Raw genomic sequence first — 19,463 nt, forward strand, 5'->3', positions numbered from 1 at the left:
GCCTGTGACCACCCCAGGTTGCCCGTAACCACCCCACATTACCTGTAATCTAATTTTTTATTGTATTTTAGTAACTGCGCTATTCTAATAACTATTACTAGCTGCGGTTTTGCTCCAGCAAATTGGCGCTCCCTTCCTTCTGAGCCCGGCTGTGTGCCCATACTGTGGTTTATGCCCACATATGGGGTACCGTTTTACTCAGAAGAAGCTGCGTTACAGATTTTGGGGTACGTTTTCTCTCCTGTTCCTCGTGAAATTAAAAATTTTTAAACTAAACGAACATATTATTGGAAAAATTCGAGTTTTTCATTTTTACTGTCTTATTTTGAATACTTTCCTCTAATACCTGTGGGGTCAAATCGCTCACTGCACCCCAAGATGAATTCTTTCAGGGGTGTACTTTCCTAAATGGGGTGACTTTTGGGGGGGTTCTCTTCTGCTGACACTACAGGGGCTCTGCAAACGCACCTGGCGCTCAGAAACTTCTTCGGAAAAATCTGCACTGAAAATGCTAATTGGCGCTCCTTCCCTTCTGAGCCCGGCTGTGTGCCCATACAGTGGTTTATGCCCACATATGGGGTACCGTTCTACTCAGGGGAACCTGCGTTACAGATTTGGGCATGCAGCCTCTCCCCTGTTCCTAGTGAAATTGAGAAATTTCAAACTAAACGAACATATTATTGGAAAAATTCTAGTTTTTCAATTTTACTGTCTTATTTTGAATACTTTCCTCTAATACCTTTGGGGTCAAAATGGTCACCACACCCCAAGATGAATTCTTTGAGGGGTGTACTTTCCAAAATGGGGGGACTTTTGGGGGGGTTCTCTTCTGCGGACACTACAGGGGCGCTGCAAACGCACCTGGCGCTCAGAAATTTCTTCAGCAAAATCTGAACTGAAAATGCTAATTGGCGCTCCCTTCTTTCTGAGCCCTCCTGTGTGGCCATGCAGTGGTTTATGCCCACATATGGGGTACCACTGTATTCAGGAGAACCTTCTTTACAAATTTGGGGGTACTTTTTTTCTCTTGTTCCTCGTGAAATTGAGAAATTTCAAACTAAACAAACATATTATAGGAAAAATTCAAGTTTTTCATTTTTACTATCTAATTTTAAATACTTTCCTCTAATACCTGTGGGGTCAAAATGGTCACCACACCCCAAGATGAATTCTTTGAGGGGTGTACTTTCCAAAATGGGGTGACTTTTGGGGGGTTTCTCTTCTGCGGACACTACAGGGGCACTACAAACGCACCTGGCGCTCAGAAACTTCTTCAGCAAAATCTGCATTGAAAAAGCTAATTGGCGCTCCTTTTCTTCTGAGCCCGGCTGTGTGCCCATAGAGTGGTTTACACCCACATATGGGGTACCGTTGTATTCAGGAGAACCTTCTTTACAAATTTTGGGGTACTTTTTTTCTCTTGTTCCTCGTGAAATTGAGAAATTTCAAACTAAACAAACATATTATTGGAAAAATTCGTGTTTTTAATTTTTACTGTCTAATTTTGAATATTTTCCTCTAATACCTGTGGGGTCAAAATGCTCATCCTACCCCAAGATGATTTCTTTGAGGGGTGTACTTTCGAAAATGGGGTGACTTTTGGGGGGATTCTATTCTGCAGACACTACAGGGGCTCTGCAAATGCACCTGGCGCTCAGAAACTTCTTCAGCAAAATCTGCATTAAAAAAGCTAATTGGCGCTCCTTTACTTCTGTGCCCGGCTGTGTGCCCATACAGTGGTTTACGCCCACATCTGGGGTACCGTTGTATTCAGGAGAACCTGCGTTACAAATTTTGGCATGCTTTTTTTCTCATGTTCCTTTTGAAAATGAGAAACTTTAATCTAAACGTATATATTATTTGAAAATTTAAATTTTCGATTTTTTTACGGCCTAATTGTAAATACTTTCCTCCAGCCCCTGTAGGGTTAAAATGCTCATTATACCCCTAGATTAATTCTTTAAGGTGTCTAGTTTCCAAAATGGGGTCACTTATGGGGGTTTTCAGTATACAAGCCTTCTAAATCCATTTAAAAAAAGAACTGGTCCCTAAAAAAAATCAGTTTGGGAAATTTTCACAAAATGTGATAATTTGCTCATAAATTTCTAAGCCCCGTAACACCCTAAAAAAGTAAAATATGTTTCCCAAATTATGCCAGAATAAAGAGGACATATTGGTAATGTGATTTAGTAACTAATTTATGTGCTATGACTTCCTTTTTTAGAAGCAGAGAATTTCAGAAGTTCATAAAATGCTAAATTTTCAAATTTTTCTTGATATTTTGATGTTTTTCACAAAAAATACACAAAGTAGTGACCAAATTTTGCTACTAATATAAAGTGCCATATGTGACGAAAAAACAATCTCAGAATCGCTAGCATACGTTAAAGCATCACTGAGCTATAAGCGCATAAAGTGAGACAGGTCAGATTTTGAAAAATGAGCCTGGTCATTAAGGCCAAAACAGGCTTTAGAGGCAAGGGGTTAAAGATGTAAAGGGTCTTACTCCACCTATTCAAGACAAGCACAAGAGACGACGTTTGGATGGTCCTACTGACACGGTAGAAAAAATGGAATGATTATGAACGCCATCTCTATTCTGTTGGACCCCTACTGTATATACTTCATCAGATAATATTTTATCCAACTTCCTTAATTCTACCTCCCTATCTGATACTTGGCGTCATCTACACCCAGATGGTAGAGAATACTCTTTTTACTCTCACTCCCAAAAGGCCTGGTCAAGAACAGACTACTGTTTAGTGTCACCGGACTCTCTTGGCAGAGTAGAAGACTGTGAAATTCATGATATAGTAATTTCGGATCACTCCCCTGTTATTTTACAATTAAGAGATATTTTTCAGAAGGGATCCGATATTATTTGGAGATTTCCTTCTCATTTAGCTAATGATGAATCATTTATCAAACTATTAAAAAAATGGTGGTCAGACTTCTATTCTAACAATGCTCAACATACACAATCCCCAATACTTTTCTGGAAGACTGCAAAAGCAGTTCTAAGGGGCCAAATAATTTCTTATGTGGCTGCCCAGAAACGTGAAGCACGTAAAAACTATCTTCAACTTTCCCAAGATCTGCGCTCTACATACACTCTTTTCCTGTTTTCCCCTACAGATGACAATAAATCTAAATGGACAGCAGCTAGACAAGCTTTCGAAAATTGCACAGGAAAAACTCAATGCTATATATACTCAATATATATCCCGTTTATTCCGCTATGGCAATAAATCAGGGCAAATCTTAGCTAACCTTGCTAAAGGAAGTAGACCTACTACACATATCCCTGCTCTCAAAGATACAGCGGGTAATATACAAAAAGATCCTAAGGTCATATCACAACTTTTACAACAATTTTACCGCTCACTATATTCCAAAGATAGGCTTGATCTAGCTGCTGGTAAGAACTTTCTAGAGTCATTAACTCTACCTTCTCTTGATACACCTTCTCTTGATTCTCTCAACGCCCCAGTCACATTGGAGGAAATTACTGCCACTATCTCTACACTTAAAAATAACAAAGCTCCAGGCCCTGATGGCTATAGTGCGGAATTTTAAATCTATGTCTTCTGTCATCTCCCCTACCCTTCTTTCTACTTTCCAAACTATTCTGACTGACGATCACATGCTTCCCTCGGGAGATACTGCATATATCAAAATACTATATAAACAGGGGAAGGATCCGACATCTCCTAATTCGTACAGGCCAATCTCTTTAATAAATGTAGACCTAAAATTGTTGGCAAAGATTATGACCAATAGATTGGCAGACATCTTACCATCACTAATAGGCAGCCATCAAGTTGGCTTTATAAAAGGACGTTCTGGTGTCACTAATATAAGAACGGTACTAGCGGCCCAGTCTGGTGTCCAATCTGGGGGTCGTTCCAGCCACTCTCCAGGTCTGTTGGCAATTGATGGCAAAAAAGGCTTTTGATAATATCAGCTGGGAGTGGCTGGACATGACCTTAACAAAATTTGGTATCACAGGTCAATTCAAAGATTTTATTTCCACAATATACACATCTCCGAAAGCTAGAATTCATACCCCGGGTTTCCTTTCAAATAGCTTTCCCTTACAAAAAGGTACCAGACAGGGTTGCCCCCTATCCCCTCATCGTTCAATTTGGCGATGGAGACTCTTGCTAGATATCTTATTTCTTCTGACTTTTTCTCAGGCATACGGGTTGGTTCCCAAGTCATCAAAGTTACATGCTTTGCTGATGATACTTTAATATATTTAGATAACCCAGATCTACATGTTCCGGCAGTTTTAGATGCCTTAAAATTTTTTGGTTCCTTCTCTGGGTATAGAATCAATATACATAAAAGTCAACTTCTTTACCTTACTCCACATAAGAGGTCTACTTCGGGTCCTGCGGGGGTCTCCATTGCTAAATCCTATATTACTTATCTTGGAATCCAGATTGGCAGAACTCCCTCCTCACTATATTCCCTGAACTATCGCCCTATAATTAAGAGAATAAAACAAGATATCCAGAGATGGGAATCTCTACCACTGTCAATTCTAGGCCGTACCCATTTAATCAAAATGATGTGTTTTGGAAAACTGTTATATCCTATGCAAACAATACCCCTTTTACTCAAACATTCTGACGTTTCCCTACTCCAATCATATTTCACTAAATTTATTTGGCAATCAAAGAGACCTCGTATTGCCTATTCCACTCTCTGTCTCTCTACTTCTAAAGGTGGCGCTCAATGCACAGATATTAGATTATATAATTTAGCCGCTCTCTTTCGCCATGCTAAAGATTGGATTATGGACACGTCATATTTCTCCAATATTTTAATTGAGAAAGCTTTAGCAGCACCTTGGCCTTTACCCACCCTGCTACATGCTAAATTAACAGAACTCCCCCCAGAAATTAAGATAAGTGTTATCTTTAACCCCTTCACGTCAGCCATCTGTATATATACGTTCCTATTGCACATGCCCCGTGCAGTAGGAATATACATATACGTTCCTGCTTTGACGGGGGTTTGTGATGAGAACGGGATCGATGCAGGCACAGCGATCCCGCTCTCATCTGAGTGTGGCACCGGAAATAATGAGAATCAGCTGCGATCCCGCAGCTGACCCCCATTAACCCCTTAGTGACCGCCGAAACGGCGGTCACTAATGGGCCGATGCTGCTGCTATATTTCATCTCCCCCCACCGTGAATCCACGGTGGGGGGAGATGAAATAGTTAAAATCAGACCCCAGACCAGCCCCCCTAGTGCCCCGGTATCTAACCCCCCCTCCCCGCGGCGGCCATCAGATCCAAGATGGCCGCCGCGATCACTGTGAACAGACTAATGTCTGTTCACAGTGATCTCTTTGTAAAAATGAATGAAAACCCCATGCTCTCCGCCACCGGAGGTAGCGGAGAGCATGGGGCAGTCATCGGGGACCCCCCCCTGTGGGGTCCCGGTACAAGCGATCAGCGGTATATACTATATACCGCTGATCGCTTGTGCCATGTGCCGCCGGAACATTTTATCCCCTGTCACCATGAATGATTGGTGACAGGGGATAAAAAGTGATGTCCCCCCACCCCCCCAGTCGCCCCCCACCCCCCCAGTCACCCCCGTCCCCGAGTCACCCTCCCCTACCCCATATACTCACCTGATCCTGGAGCTCCTTCCTCCTCGGTGTCCTGGCTGGTTATGAAGTGCGCATGCGCTCCACAACCAGCCAGCTCTGAAAATTTAAAGTGACAGAGACCAATTTGGTCTCTGTCACTAAACTATGATTACTGTGATAGAAAATATCACAGTAATCATAGTAATACAGTGAAAAAGAATGTGAAAAGTACAAAAAGTGACAAACATACAAAAAAATAAAACACACACTTTCTATTATAGTAATAATTGCAGTTTACTCCCAAATTACCCCTAACCCCCCCAGATTACCCGTAACTACCGCAGCTAGCCCGTAACCACCCCAGGTTGTCCGTAATCACGTCAGATTGAACGTAACTACCCAGATTACCTGTAACCACCGCACGTTGACCGCAAAAACCGCACGTTGACCGTAACCACCGCATAACCACCGCACACTGCCCGTAACCACCGCACGTTGCCAGTGACCCCCACCAGATTGTCCGTAATCACCCCAGATTGCCTGTAACCACCCCAAAATACATGTACCCACCCCAGATTACCTATAAGCACTTCAGTCAATCCGTAACAATTCTAGATTGTCTGTAACCCCTCCAGGTTGCCCGTAATCACCGCAGGTTGCGCATAACCACCCCAGGTTGCCCGTAATCATGCCAGATTACATGTAACCCCCCAGATTGCACGCAACCACCGCAGGTCGCGTCTGACCACCGCACGTCGCATCTGACCACCGCACCTTGCCTCTGACCACCGCACGTCGCCTCTGACCACCGCACGTCGCCTCTGACCACCGCACGTCACCTCTGACCACCGCACGTCGCCACTGACCACCGCACGTCGCCACTGACCACCACACGTCGCCACTGACCACCGCACGTCGCCACTGACCACCGCACCTTGCCTCTGACCACCGCACCTTGCCTCTAACCACCCCAAATTGCCAGTGACCCCCTCCAGATTGCCCGCAACCACGCCAGATTACAAGTACCCACCTCAGATTACCTATTAGCACTTCAGTTTATCCGTAACCACAGCAGGTTGCCTGTAACCACCCCAGATTGTCTGTAACCACCCCAGATTGTCTGTAACCACCCCAGACTGTCTGTAACCACCCCACGTTGCCCGTAACCACAGCAGGTTGCCTGTAACCACCCTAGATTGTCTGTAACCACAGCAGGTTGTCCGTAACCACAGCACGTTGTCCGTATTCACCCCAGGTTGCCTGTAACCACCCCAGGTTGCCTGTAACCACCCCAGGTTGCCGTAACCACAGCAGGTTGCCCGTGACCTCCCCATGTTGACGGTATCCACCCCAGATTACCCGTAACCACCCCAGATTACCCGTAACCACCCCAGATTACCCGTAACCACCTCAGACTGCCCGTAACCACCCCAGACTGCCCGTAACCACCTCCAAATTACCCGGAACCACCCCACATTACCTGTATCTAATTTTTTTTATTTTATTTTAGTAACTGCGCTATTCTAATAACTATTACTAGCTACTGTTTTGCTCCAGCAAATTGGCACTCCTTCCCTTCTGAGCCCTGCTGTGTGCCCATACAGTGGTTTATGCCCACATATGGGGTACCGTTGTACTCGGGAGAACCAGCGTTACAGATTTTGGGGTACGTTTTCTCTCATGTTCCTTGTGAAATTTAGAAATTTCAAACTAAACCAACATATTATTGGAAAAATTCAAGTTTTTCATTTTTACTGGCCAATTTTGAATACTTTCCTCTAATACCTGTGGGGCCAAAATGCTCATCCTACCCCAAAATGAATTCTTTGAGGGGTGTACTTTCCAAAATGGGGTGACTTTTGGGGGGGGGCTATTCTGTAGACATTACAGGGGCGCTGCAAATACACCTGGCGCTCAGAAACTTCTTCAGAAAAATCTGCACGGAAAATGCTAATTGGCGCTCCTTCCATTCTGAGCCTGGCTGTGTGCCCATACAGTGGTTTATACCCACATATGCGGTACCGTTCTACTCAGGAGAACCTGCGTTACAGATTTTGTGGTGAATTTTCTCTCCTGTTCCTTGTGAAATTGAGAAATTTCAAACTAAAGGAACAAATTATTGGAAAAATTCGAGTTTTTCATTTTTACTGTCTACTTTTGAATACTTTCCTCTTATACCGGTGGGGTCAAAATGCTCACCACACCTCAAAATGAATTCTTTGAGGGGTGCACTTTCTAAAATGGGGTGACTTATGGCGAGATTTTACTCCGCTGGCACTACAGGGGCTCTGCAAACGCACCTGGCACTCAGAAACTTCTGAAGCAAAATCTGCATTGAAAAAGCTAATTGGCGCTCCTTCCCTTCTGAGCCCGGCTGTGTGCCCATACAGTGGTTTATACCGACATATGAGGTACCTTTTTACTCAGGAGAACCTGTGTTACAAATTTTGGGGTACATTTTTTCTCTTGTTCCTCGTGAAATTGAGAAATTTTAAACTAAAGGAACATATTATTGGATAAATTCGAGTTTTTCATTTTTACTGTCTACTTTTGAATATTTTCCTTTAATACCTGTGGGGTCAAAATGCTCACCACACCCCAAAATGAATTATTTGAGGGGTGTACTTTCCAAAATGGGGTGACTATGGGCGAGATTTTACTCTGCTGGCACTACAGGGGCACTGCAAACGCACCTGGCGCTCAGAAACTTCTTCAGCAAAATCTGCATTGAAAAAGCTAATTGGCACTCCTTCCGTTCTGAGCCCTGCTGTGTGCCCATACAGTGGTTTATGCCCACATATGAGGTACCTTTTTACTCAGGAGAACCTGCGTTACAGATTTTGGGGTGAATTTTCTCTCCTGTTCCTCGTGAAATGGAGAAAATTCAAACTAAAGGAACATATTATTGGAAAAATTTGAGTTTTTCATTTTTACTGTCTAATTTTGAATACTTTCCTCTAACACCTGTGGGGTCAAAATGCTCATCCTACCCCAAGATGAATTCTTTGAGGGGTGTACTTTCCAAAATGGGGTGACTTATGGGGGGTTTTCTCTCTGCTGACACTACAGGGGCACTGCAAATGCACCTGGCGCTCGGAAACTTCTTCAGCAAAATCTGCAATGGAAAAGCTAGAATGCGCTCCCTTCCTTCTGAGCCCCGCTGTGTGCCCATACAGTGGTTTACGCCCACATATGGGGTACCGTAGTACTCAAGAGAACCTGCGTTACAAATTTTGGGGTGCGTTTTCTCTCATGTTCCTTTTGAAAATGAGAAACTTTAATCTAAACGTATATATTATTGGAAAATTGTAATTTTTCATTTTTTTACGGCCTAATGGTGAATACTTTCCTCCAGCCCCTGTAGGGTTAAAATGCTCATTATACCCCTAGATTAATTCTTTAGGTGTCTAGTTTCCAAAATGGGGTCACTTATGGGGGTTTCCAGTATACAAGCCTCCTAAATCAACTTAAGAAAAGAACTGGTCCCTAAAAAAATCAGTTTTGGAAACTTTTACGAAAATGTGGTAATTTGCTGATAAATTTCTAAGCCCCGTAACACCCTAAAAAAGTAAAATATGTTTATGAAATGAAGCCAGAATAAAGAGGACATATCGGTAATGTGACTTAGTAACTAATTTATGTGATACGACTTTCTTTTTTAGAAGCAGAGAATTTCAAAGTTCATAAAATGCAAATTTTTTTCATTTTTTTATGATATTTTGATGTTTTTTACAAAAAACACACAAAGTAGTGACCAAATTTTGCCACTAATATAAAGTGCCATATGTGACGAAAAATCTCAGAATCGCTACCATACGTTAAAGCATCACTGAGCTATAAGAGCATAAAGTGAGACAGGTCAGATTTTGAAAAATGAGCCTGGTCTTTTAGGTGCAAATAGGCTTGGTCTTGAAGGGGTTAAAGACACCATTGCCACATGGAAGGCGATACGAAAATGATATGGTTTACCCTTTTGCCTATCGAAAAGATTTCCTCTGTGGCATTCACCACTTTACCCACCTGACAAATTGGACTACTCGGAGTGGCAGAGTGCACATGTTTCTTCTGTTGGGGATCTGCTGGATACTAATTCCAACACTTTCTTATCATGGGATATCGTCAGAACACGATTTAAATTGTCTTCATTTAATTTACCTCAATACGATTCTATAATTGAATTTCTTACTTCCAGAGTACGGGGCATAAAAGAAGCAGAAAGTGATATAGAATTTGATAATCTATTCCCAACACCACCGGTTCATAATTCTTTATCACATACATATGGAGAACTTAGATCACGCTCTCAAAAGAATTTATGTAGACAAATTTATTTTAAAAAATGGTCCTCCGTAATTTTTTCAGAGGATCTGACCCAACAAATATTGAGAGGATCTCAACTAGTGCATTCTACCACTCCTAATGTGGTTCTACATGAAATAAATTTATACACAAGGCTATATATGCTTTTAATATTCCTTTTTCCAACTCCCACACTTCTCACATAAACAGTTGCCCGAAATGTTCCCTTCCTAAAGCAGACTTGTTTCATTGTGCCTGGGCCTGCACGCGAGTGCAGGAATTTTGGGACTCTGTGCGGCTCTATCTTTTGTCCACTTGGGGCCATGCCATACCACTTCTCCCTCTTAGTTATCTTTTTCATTTTATTGATATAGACTCTACTACTCCCTCTCCTAAATTACTTACTTCTAAAGGAATTCATTCAACTCTATTAGTTTCCCTGAAATGTTTATTAAGACACTGGATACTGGATACTCTACCAGACATTTCTGAGGTAATCTCCGCTCTGAAGGAGATCTTTCATTGGGAACTTTTGGATGTATTGTGCACCAAAGAAAAATCAACAAAATCATTTATATCCAAATGGACACAATTTCTAATTCATGATTTTACTATAGAAGAGAGAGACTCTGTCATTAATCAATTTAAGGACACTGATTGGTATTGCATGGGCGCCCAAAAGGGAACTCTGGGAGCACTCCAAATATCTTAAGCTTTTCCCTTTCTCTGTTAAAGACAATTCTCTCCATTCTATTGGTAGCATATTTGAATATCTGACATCTATACCATGTTTTAAGGTGATATTATAAATTACTGTTTTTCTACTTATGTTTTTGGTAAGACTATGTTGTATTGTATATGATAATATATCTTTTAAGGTTATTACAAAGGCTCATTGTATCTGTATGATATTGTAAACATACAATCCTTTGTTGCCTGTGAGCGACTTTCTTTTTGAATATGTAATGAATTTTCAATATGTATGTTCAAATATTACATAAGCCACTAATAAAATATCGTTTAAAAAAAAAAATCTCCATACTGTTGGAGCTGCGGGGACATTTTTAAGTCAGGCACAGAAAACGCCGGACTTAATAAATGTCCCCCTTACTGTACAGTACTTTTATATATTTATTCCTTTCTTTAGACTTCAATGGATGTTTTACATTATTACAACAGGTATAAATAGATCATATAAAGAGCCCCATAGACTACCATTAGCTCTGTAGTACACTCAAAATAAATAATGCAATATGGCTAAAATATATGCTTGTGTAAACGCAGTCTAATGCAAGGTTGCATTTATTATTATAACTTTTAAAACTGTCTGTCAAATAAATTGTTGACTTTTTGCTTTCTTTTATATGTCACTTATATAACATCTACACTATACCTGTAAACCTTTACGTAGCATTTGCCAAACTTACATACATTTACTAACTACAGTGTATAGCTTTGTTTTTAAGCCCCTTATTTAGAAGGAAAACATTCATAAATTTAGAGCACTATAAGAGATTATTTTCCAGTGAAATAGATATTTAGTGTAGTTGTGTATTTATATATACTATACATGAGCAGTGTTAGCTCCCATCAACAAACAAAAAGAGCGCCCTTATGTTTCCTTGGTTACAAATGACACGGATAATGTGCTAAAAGGTGAGCTCTGGAATTATACAGAGAAATATAATGGCTCAAAGCAGATGTTACTCGAATCTACAGACAGTACAGATCATTATGTGCAATTAATGTTAGAAACATAACAAGGGTTGTAGATTTTCTATGAAAATGGTTTAAAAAATAAGAAATGAAAATGATCACAATATGAATATGTGGTTTCTAACTTTTTGTATTCAATTTAATTTAATTATGCATGATTTTATGTACGAATGTTTATTCCTTGTCGTCCTTTACCAAAATTGAATTTAACCTTAAAGAGAATATCTCATCAGAAAAGTACACATTATTTAAATGGTTGTCTGGAAACTAAAATGAAAATTGCATACTGTATGGTGGGTTAACATAAATTATAAATTCCTCATCTGCCATCGATTGGCTGAGCAGAGAAATATATATGATTATGATATGATTGGTTGCTAGGGGCATGGCCTCCTCCCGTGTCTCATTTTTCATGATTCATGCCTGCTCTCAGGCGTAAAGCATGATCCAAAATTACACCTGCTGAAAGCGAGTGTAGATTTGGTACGCCAAGCGCAGGGTCGGGCGTGCAGGCGGATTTACTAAGAAGCGTTATTAGTGAGGGCTCTGTACTTTCTGGAGTTCAAGGACCTTCAATGATGGCCATGACTTTCCAGGTCCTTAAGCTAGGGGGCAGAGTAACAGAACAAAGAGCGCAGGACAGCTGATAAAAAAGGATGAGACTCCCTCCTTTATGGTAAAGTATCACTATGGAGTATGTGCTTGTGTTTGTATGTGTCTAATAAAGGTTCTGCATAGTAACAGCATGCCTCTTTTCCCTTGTTCTGAAGAACTATGATTCCCAGCATGGCAGTCCTTCTAGATTTGTTTGTTGGGATTTGTAGTTTTCATGTTAACACAGTGTATTTTTGCACCCATAAATTCCTGAACTAATAGCAATTTTACAAGTAAAAAAAAAAGAACAAAGTTGTCCCCAAACTGCCCTTTTTTTAACTACTCAAGTACTATTTTTGTGTATATTGGTCTTCATATTTCATGATTTCTTACTTTCCGATGACATTTTGAGGACATGCGAGGACAATGGAACCATAGAGTTATGGACGCAACATGAATTTTAATGGTTTCAATTAGAGATGAGTGAATTTTTCAAAAGTTTGGATCGTTAGTTTAGCCAAAGTTTGACATAAAGTTTGGGTTCATTAAATGAATCACACTAAAACAGCTAACCTACTGCAGAACCAATAGTGGGGCTATTTGGACTTTTAGGCTATGTTCACACAACGTCTTTTCATCCCCGTTTAAAATTACGTCGGTCATTTTGAGTCTAAAATAATGGACGTTATTTGGCATCCTGACCTCCCCTTGGTGCACTGACGGCTGTTGCCACATTATTCTAGTTTTAGTTACTAATTGGACTTTGCATGTGGCTAAATTGAAAAGTCCATTGAATTTAATAGTAAAAAAGACAGAGACAGAACAGAGGAAAAAGAAAAACTGTGTGTGAATAACTAATTAAAAACGTCCGCTGTTTGCAAAAACGTCCGAAAATAATGATCACGTTCATTATTTTGCCGTCCGCGACAAAAACGTCAGTTATTCAATACCCTGTGTGCATTGGACGTCCATCTTCCCATTGACTTCAATGCATTGCCATTGCAGTCAGTTAATTAGCGGCAAAAACGTCCGTTTTTTTAAATAAGAAAATCAGATGCTTTTTCTCTATTTTTGACGTTGTGTGAACATAGCCTTACTGTGAAAACTATGTAAAAATGTGTGTTTTTTCAGAGCAACACTGTTAGTTTTTCTGCCCCATTGATTTCAGTCGGAGAAGCATCAAAGACACAACTTTTAAAACTGTGCTTAAAATGAAGTAACATTTGACTTGCTAGGAATGTTTCTGATTGTTCAAGGCAAAAACAAAACAAAAACGGCTACCAGCTTTACAAACTTGTTACAAAGATTTAAAAAAAAAATATTATTTTGTCGCACACTAAACTTTTTGAAAGTTTAATGAAACCATCTAAAAGTGTAGACCAGACGTGTCAAACTTAGGCCCTCCAGCTTTTACAAAACTACAATTCCCACCATGCCTGGACAGCCAAAGCTTAAGCTTTGGCTGTCCAGGCATGATGGGAATTGTAGTTCTGAAATAGCTGGATGGCCTGAGTTTGACATCCCTGTTGTAGACAAATGAAAGTCACCTGACTTGGCGGGTTTACTTAGCTACGCCATTGCCTAATATAATGTTATTGTTTTTGTTGACTACCCATTTACACACCCCGCTGCCCCTATAAGGTGTTTAGCAGAAAGCTATTACATTTTATGTACAAATTTTTGTATATTTCATTAAAACATCTCCTGAAGAAATTAAATATAGCAGGCACATTTTTTTTAATTTGGGAAGGTTTTGTGTTCACGCACTTTGGCCTAGGGTAAAACTGACTTGTTTTGCATGTTCCTCAAGTTGTTACGATTACAACGATATGTAGCTTGTGTAATTTTTATTTCATTTGATGTCATTTTTTTGCGCTATGAAGTGTTCTTCCTATTGGTACCTTGATTGCGCATATGCAACTTTCTGATTACAAGTTTTCTGCATTTGATGCGACCAAAAATGCACAGTTTTGCACTTTGGAAGTTTTTGCACTTACATTGTTTACCGTGCGAGATCAGGAAATAAATAAATTATTAGTTTGGGCGATTATGCATGTGGCGATACCAAATATGTTTGTTTATTTATTTTCATTTATACATTTGGGGAAAGGGGGGGGTGATTCAAACTTTTATTAGGGGAGGGGATTTTTTATTAATGAAAAACATAAAAAAAAACATACTAGAAGCCCCCCTGGGGGACTTCTAGTATAGTCACTTTGATGAGTCAGTTAAATTGTGAATCACTGAAAGATTATCTGACAGATTAGGCTGGGTTCCGGTGCAATCCGTTTTTTGTCATCTGTTTTATTTTTTTTTTCCGCAAAAAGTAGTGTGAACCCAGCCTTAGCTGCCAAAGATTTTAAATTTTCTATTTTAAAATGTTATATTTTGTACAACAAAGGTTAAGTGTTATAGCCAGCAGTACAGATGAGCAAATTTACAGTAATAACATGGCGAAGGTAAGTGCTCCGTAAGCCTGTTAGTCGGCCTATCGGTCAACTGCCTTTGAACTCCGGGCCGCTCCTTGCTGCTCCACTCCAGGTGCCTGGAAAAGCTGGATTCATTGTTTGGAAACTGGCAGAAGTTTCCCAGCACTGGATCTAGCTTTTCCAGACATTCGGATTGGAGCGGCATGGAGTTCAAAGACAGCCAGCTGATAAGCAGACTGCCAAGATAACAAAGAACTTTGCTTCATTAGTACTGTAAATTAGCTCATCTCTAGCAGGCAGAATAAATTGTAGAATCAACTGCAGAAATACAATAGATTAATGGCTCCTATTGAAATGATCAAGCATAATATTGTACAGTACAATTTATATATATATATATATATATATATATATATATATATATATATATATAGGCCTTACTTTCGATATATAATGCTTTTTTACTTTATTTGTGTTTTATAGACTGCACAAACTGTCCTCGTGGTTGTGGTAGTGTTCGGAATATCGTGGCTCCCTCATCATGTGATCCATCTCTGGGCAGAGTTTGGAAGTTTTCCTCTTACTCAAGCTTCATTTGTCTTCAGAATAACTGCTCATTGCCTTGCATATAGTAACTCTTCTGTAAATCCTATAATTTATGCTTTTTTGTCTGAAAATTTCCGAAAAGCTTATAAGCAAGTATTTAAATGTCAGATGGGCTGCGATTCCATGCAAAGTGATGCTAAGGAAATTAAGAGCAAAATGGAGACCCCACCTTCTACAAACTGCACTCATGTTTGACAGAGATGAAGATGATGGTGCTGCTCAGATCCGTTAATGCAAGCTGCAAGATTTCAAAGCACAAGGATACTTGGCTAAAATTGCAACTACATTGTCTAGTTTTAATGTAGCTGGCATCTGCTTCAGTTAGCTTACATCCTATACATTCCATCCTCTAAGCTACTGCTGCTCGTGTAAGGTCTAGAAACAAATACAGTTCTCTTTATCAAAAGAGATAGAAGATGGAATCTTGGTGCATTTTAAACTGTAAATGATGACATTTTTGTTCTTAAAGTTAAATCATGCAATGCACTATGTAAAGAAATTCTATTAAGCCAACATGTTGTAACATGACCATTATGTTGGCAATTTGATCTTATTATTATTACTGACAGCTCAAATTTCAATTGAAGCTGCTATAAAGTATATAGTAAATGCAAAAAAACAAATTGACAACATATGGGGGGGGGGTTGTCACATTTTATGCATGCTGAAAAGGAGAACATGGCATCACTATTTTGTTCTTTAAAACCACTATCCAGACTATATATTTCTTTATGCTTTGCTTATTTAAAAAACAAAAAAAAAACAAAAAACACAATTTGGATACAGATGATTTTTTTTTTGCATGAAATTGACTTTAATTTATTCACTTCTTTTGCATATAAAATTATGTTTTACTTGCACTCAAGAAAGTATTAAGTGGTCGCTGTCGCTATGCACTACCAAGTGCGATCCACAGTTTGGCAAGGATAGATGAGATCCCACTCGGATCCACATGTATAAGGGTTATGCATGGAACTTGTTGCCTCAGCAACCCAATCCCCCGGCATGAGCTTTGTCTCTTCACACTGAACTGTAGAGAGCACATGGCAGTGCATAATGGCAGAGAGAAATTTAGGGAGCATTGCAATTATGAAAAACAATTTTAGTCTTGAACTCTGATTGAGGTTCTATTAGGTGTGTATTCTGGTAATGGAGTTTGATATATAAACCATTTCTGAGACATAGGAGAACAGGCACAGAGCATTCTTCTTTACAAATGATAACAAGTTGCCATCTTTTGCATAGACAATGGATTAAGATTAAATTTTTCATACTTGACATTCCAATATTTTATTAGTTTTGTGAATGACATTCTATGTAGAAATGACATTTTGCTAAATAAAACAATGCAGAGGCTGTTACAAATACTGACAAAGATTGTGAATTGACAATTTGTTAATGTAAATACAGTTCATTTTGTCATTTGTAGATATACTGTATGTTGGCATGACAATGTTTTCTGACATGTTCTGTACGCTGAATTTTACATATAGGGAATGTGACCTCCAATAACTTTAATGAATTCAAGTAAATTCCATTTATTTTTTTCTGATCTTTTTTTTAAATCTAGGTCTAGGTTATGGTTTGGAGACATAAAATGTAAAATGGTATGGAGACATAAATGTAAAATGTAATGCAAGCTAAATTTAATAGTACAAACTGAAAAAGAAAGGTGACAAAAGAAAAACTGTGCATGAACAACTAATAAAAAACGTCCGCTGTTTGCAAAAGACGTCTGAAAATAATGATCATTCATTATTTTGACGTCCGTGGTCTTTCCATTGACTGCAATGCATTGCAATTGTGGTAGTAACGGACGTTATTTTAAATATAAAAATCATCCGCCTTGTTTCTATTTTTGACGTTGTGTGAACATAGCCATAAACATTTCAAAATTTAAAAAGATACTCCCTTGAAAAGCTCATCATGGAGTCGGTGCTAAGCTATCAGTAGTCTTAGTCTATAAATAAAAAAAAAAAGAAAAAGAGAAAACATTTTTTACATACAGTTTGAGCAAGTACTTCATAGGTGAACCAATTTAGCAACAAATAGGTAATACTTTTTTAATATTAAAAAAAAAAAAAAAAAAAACTTTAGACAATCTTACACATTTATAAATAACACTGGGCAAGTGTTAGAAAGGAAAGAAAAAAATGAATAGAAATGTGAAGGCAGGTTATTAAAATTTTTTCACTGTACAAATACAGTCCCAGTTTCATACCCTTAATTAGGAATTCCTAAGAAATCTTAAGATTTAAAAACTACACAGGTCCATTAAGTTTAACCTATATGCCTACTGTTTTAATCCAGAAGACGATTAGAAAAACACTCCTATGATGGTGGATGTACAGTAATTACATTATAAAAGAGAAAAACATAATTTGTAACTCTAAATAAATCGAAGTCCAAATAAATCCCTGGGCCAACATCCAGATATCAAACACCCATAGCTAATGTTATTTTCAAGAAAGGTCCTTCTTTAACTTGATTAGTGCATCAACCATCATAATATAGTTGTTGATAGGAATGTGTATTGGAAAGAAACATGTAGTAGCACTCACCCGTAGTATTCAGCTGGCGTCTTTATTATGTCTACGAAAGCGGGGAGGGGAGGTAGTGGGTGCAGAAGCATCCTGGGACGGCCGTTTTGGAGACACACCCCCTTTGTCGACCACCAATTGTCATGATAATTATTTTGACGTCCGTTTTTCAATACATTGTGTGCATTGGACGTCCATCTTTCCATTGACCTAAATGCATTGCCATTGCAGTCAGTTAAATGGAGGCAAAAACGGACGTTATTTAAAATTTCAAAAGCGTCCGCCTTTTTTTCCATTTTTGACATTGTGTAAACATAGCCTAAGTCAGAACTAGATGTCTAGGTGATTGCCAAAATATCAGAGCTGAATTAATTTGTTAAAATTCATCATTCTACCACTATATCTTATCTGTGTTTTACTAATGCAGGTAAATATTTAGCGTGTTGTATTGGTGCGCAAGAAAATTTGTGAAATATAAAAAGCTAATCAGATCTGTTAAATATGTACTAACATTCTGGAAGTGGTCCATAATGAGTTTTTTTTTAACCCTGTTTTTATACCCTTTTTTTTTACCTAATATAATATAGTTTTACTGTGAAAAATCCAGCCAATAGCAAATATACAATGAGTTAAATCACAAATCACACAAAACAACATTATGATGAGTAATGCAAAAGCTTTACTACTGTGATACAGCACATTTTTTTAATTATGCAGACTTGTGATTAGTCATTAGTAAGCAGGTGTCTTTGTTATTTGTATTGATATTGCTCATTGAGGCTATTTTCACATGCTGTACAAACCACAGCAGTCCCACATGAATGGCCATTGTTTAACACAACCTTATTAATTCCCTCCGTAGGTAGCATTAAACTACGGCTGTTCACGGAGAACCAACATTGTTTGTGCAGGGTGTGACCATAGCCCCAATCTTAAAAGTTGAGTTAAAAAAAAAAAGCCTCTAGTGTATAAACTGTATTGTGGCCATTGCATTGCAAACATGTATTTAAGAAAATGTACATTATGTATAAAAAAAAATATTGTACACATTGTAACTTTAATGTTTTAGCTACTTAGATCAATTCAATTTTCTATTTCCTATGTGGCCTGTTATAAAATGTTTTCTGCTTTAGTAGACAATATTGCATTGTTGTGTTCTATGCTTTAACTCTTCTATGCATTGTAACTTTTCTATGTTTTAAATCCCTCCTGTTTCATTTTTGATTAAACATTTGTTGTTGCATTGCCTTCTCTAAATTCTTTAGAATATTAAGCAATTAATGGCAATTGATGGCATCAACATTCCATTTAAATGCCGCTGACATTTAAATGGTTTATTAGACAAATGATTGGTTTGTGATGACTAATAGCCACAGTGTGCGGCTGTGATAGCAAATGGGAGTGGCATGGTAAGAAGCGGTCTCTCATTTTGAGCCCTCTTTGTACCCCCTTAACGGCACTTTGATATAGTCTGACGTTATAATCGTAAAGGAGTTAAAAAGCAATTTGGAAGAAAACTATATAGTGTTGTACAAACATTACCGGTGACTAGAGATGAGCACACTAAACTTCCTGAACCATTTTGAACCACTTTGCAAAAAAAAAAAAAAAAGTGTTTGGAAGATAAACAGATTTTTTGAAAAGTTTGTTCGAACCCAATCAAAAATGGCAG

General features: G+C 38.7%; 1 protein-coding gene across 1 annotated transcript in view; it reads left to right on the plus strand.

Moving 5' to 3' along the window:
• The window catches only part of GALR1 (galanin receptor 1), a 249,700-nt gene extending 230,705 nt beyond the window's left edge, over nt 1–18,995 (plus strand). Inside the window, exon 3 of the mRNA XM_069960133.1 lies at nt 15,129–18,995. Coding sequence (XP_069816234.1) covers nt 15,129–15,446 — 318 coding nt within the window. The 3' untranslated portion in view covers nt 15,447–18,995. The remainder of the gene's footprint in view (nt 1–15,128) is intronic.
• The last annotated feature ends 468 nt before the right edge of the window (nt 18,996–19,463 follow it).

Source organism: Dendropsophus ebraccatus, chromosome 2 (genome assembly GCF_027789765.1).
Source record: "Dendropsophus ebraccatus isolate aDenEbr1 chromosome 2, aDenEbr1.pat, whole genome shotgun sequence".
Classification (NCBI taxonomy): domain Eukaryota; kingdom Metazoa; phylum Chordata; class Amphibia; order Anura; family Hylidae; genus Dendropsophus; species Dendropsophus ebraccatus.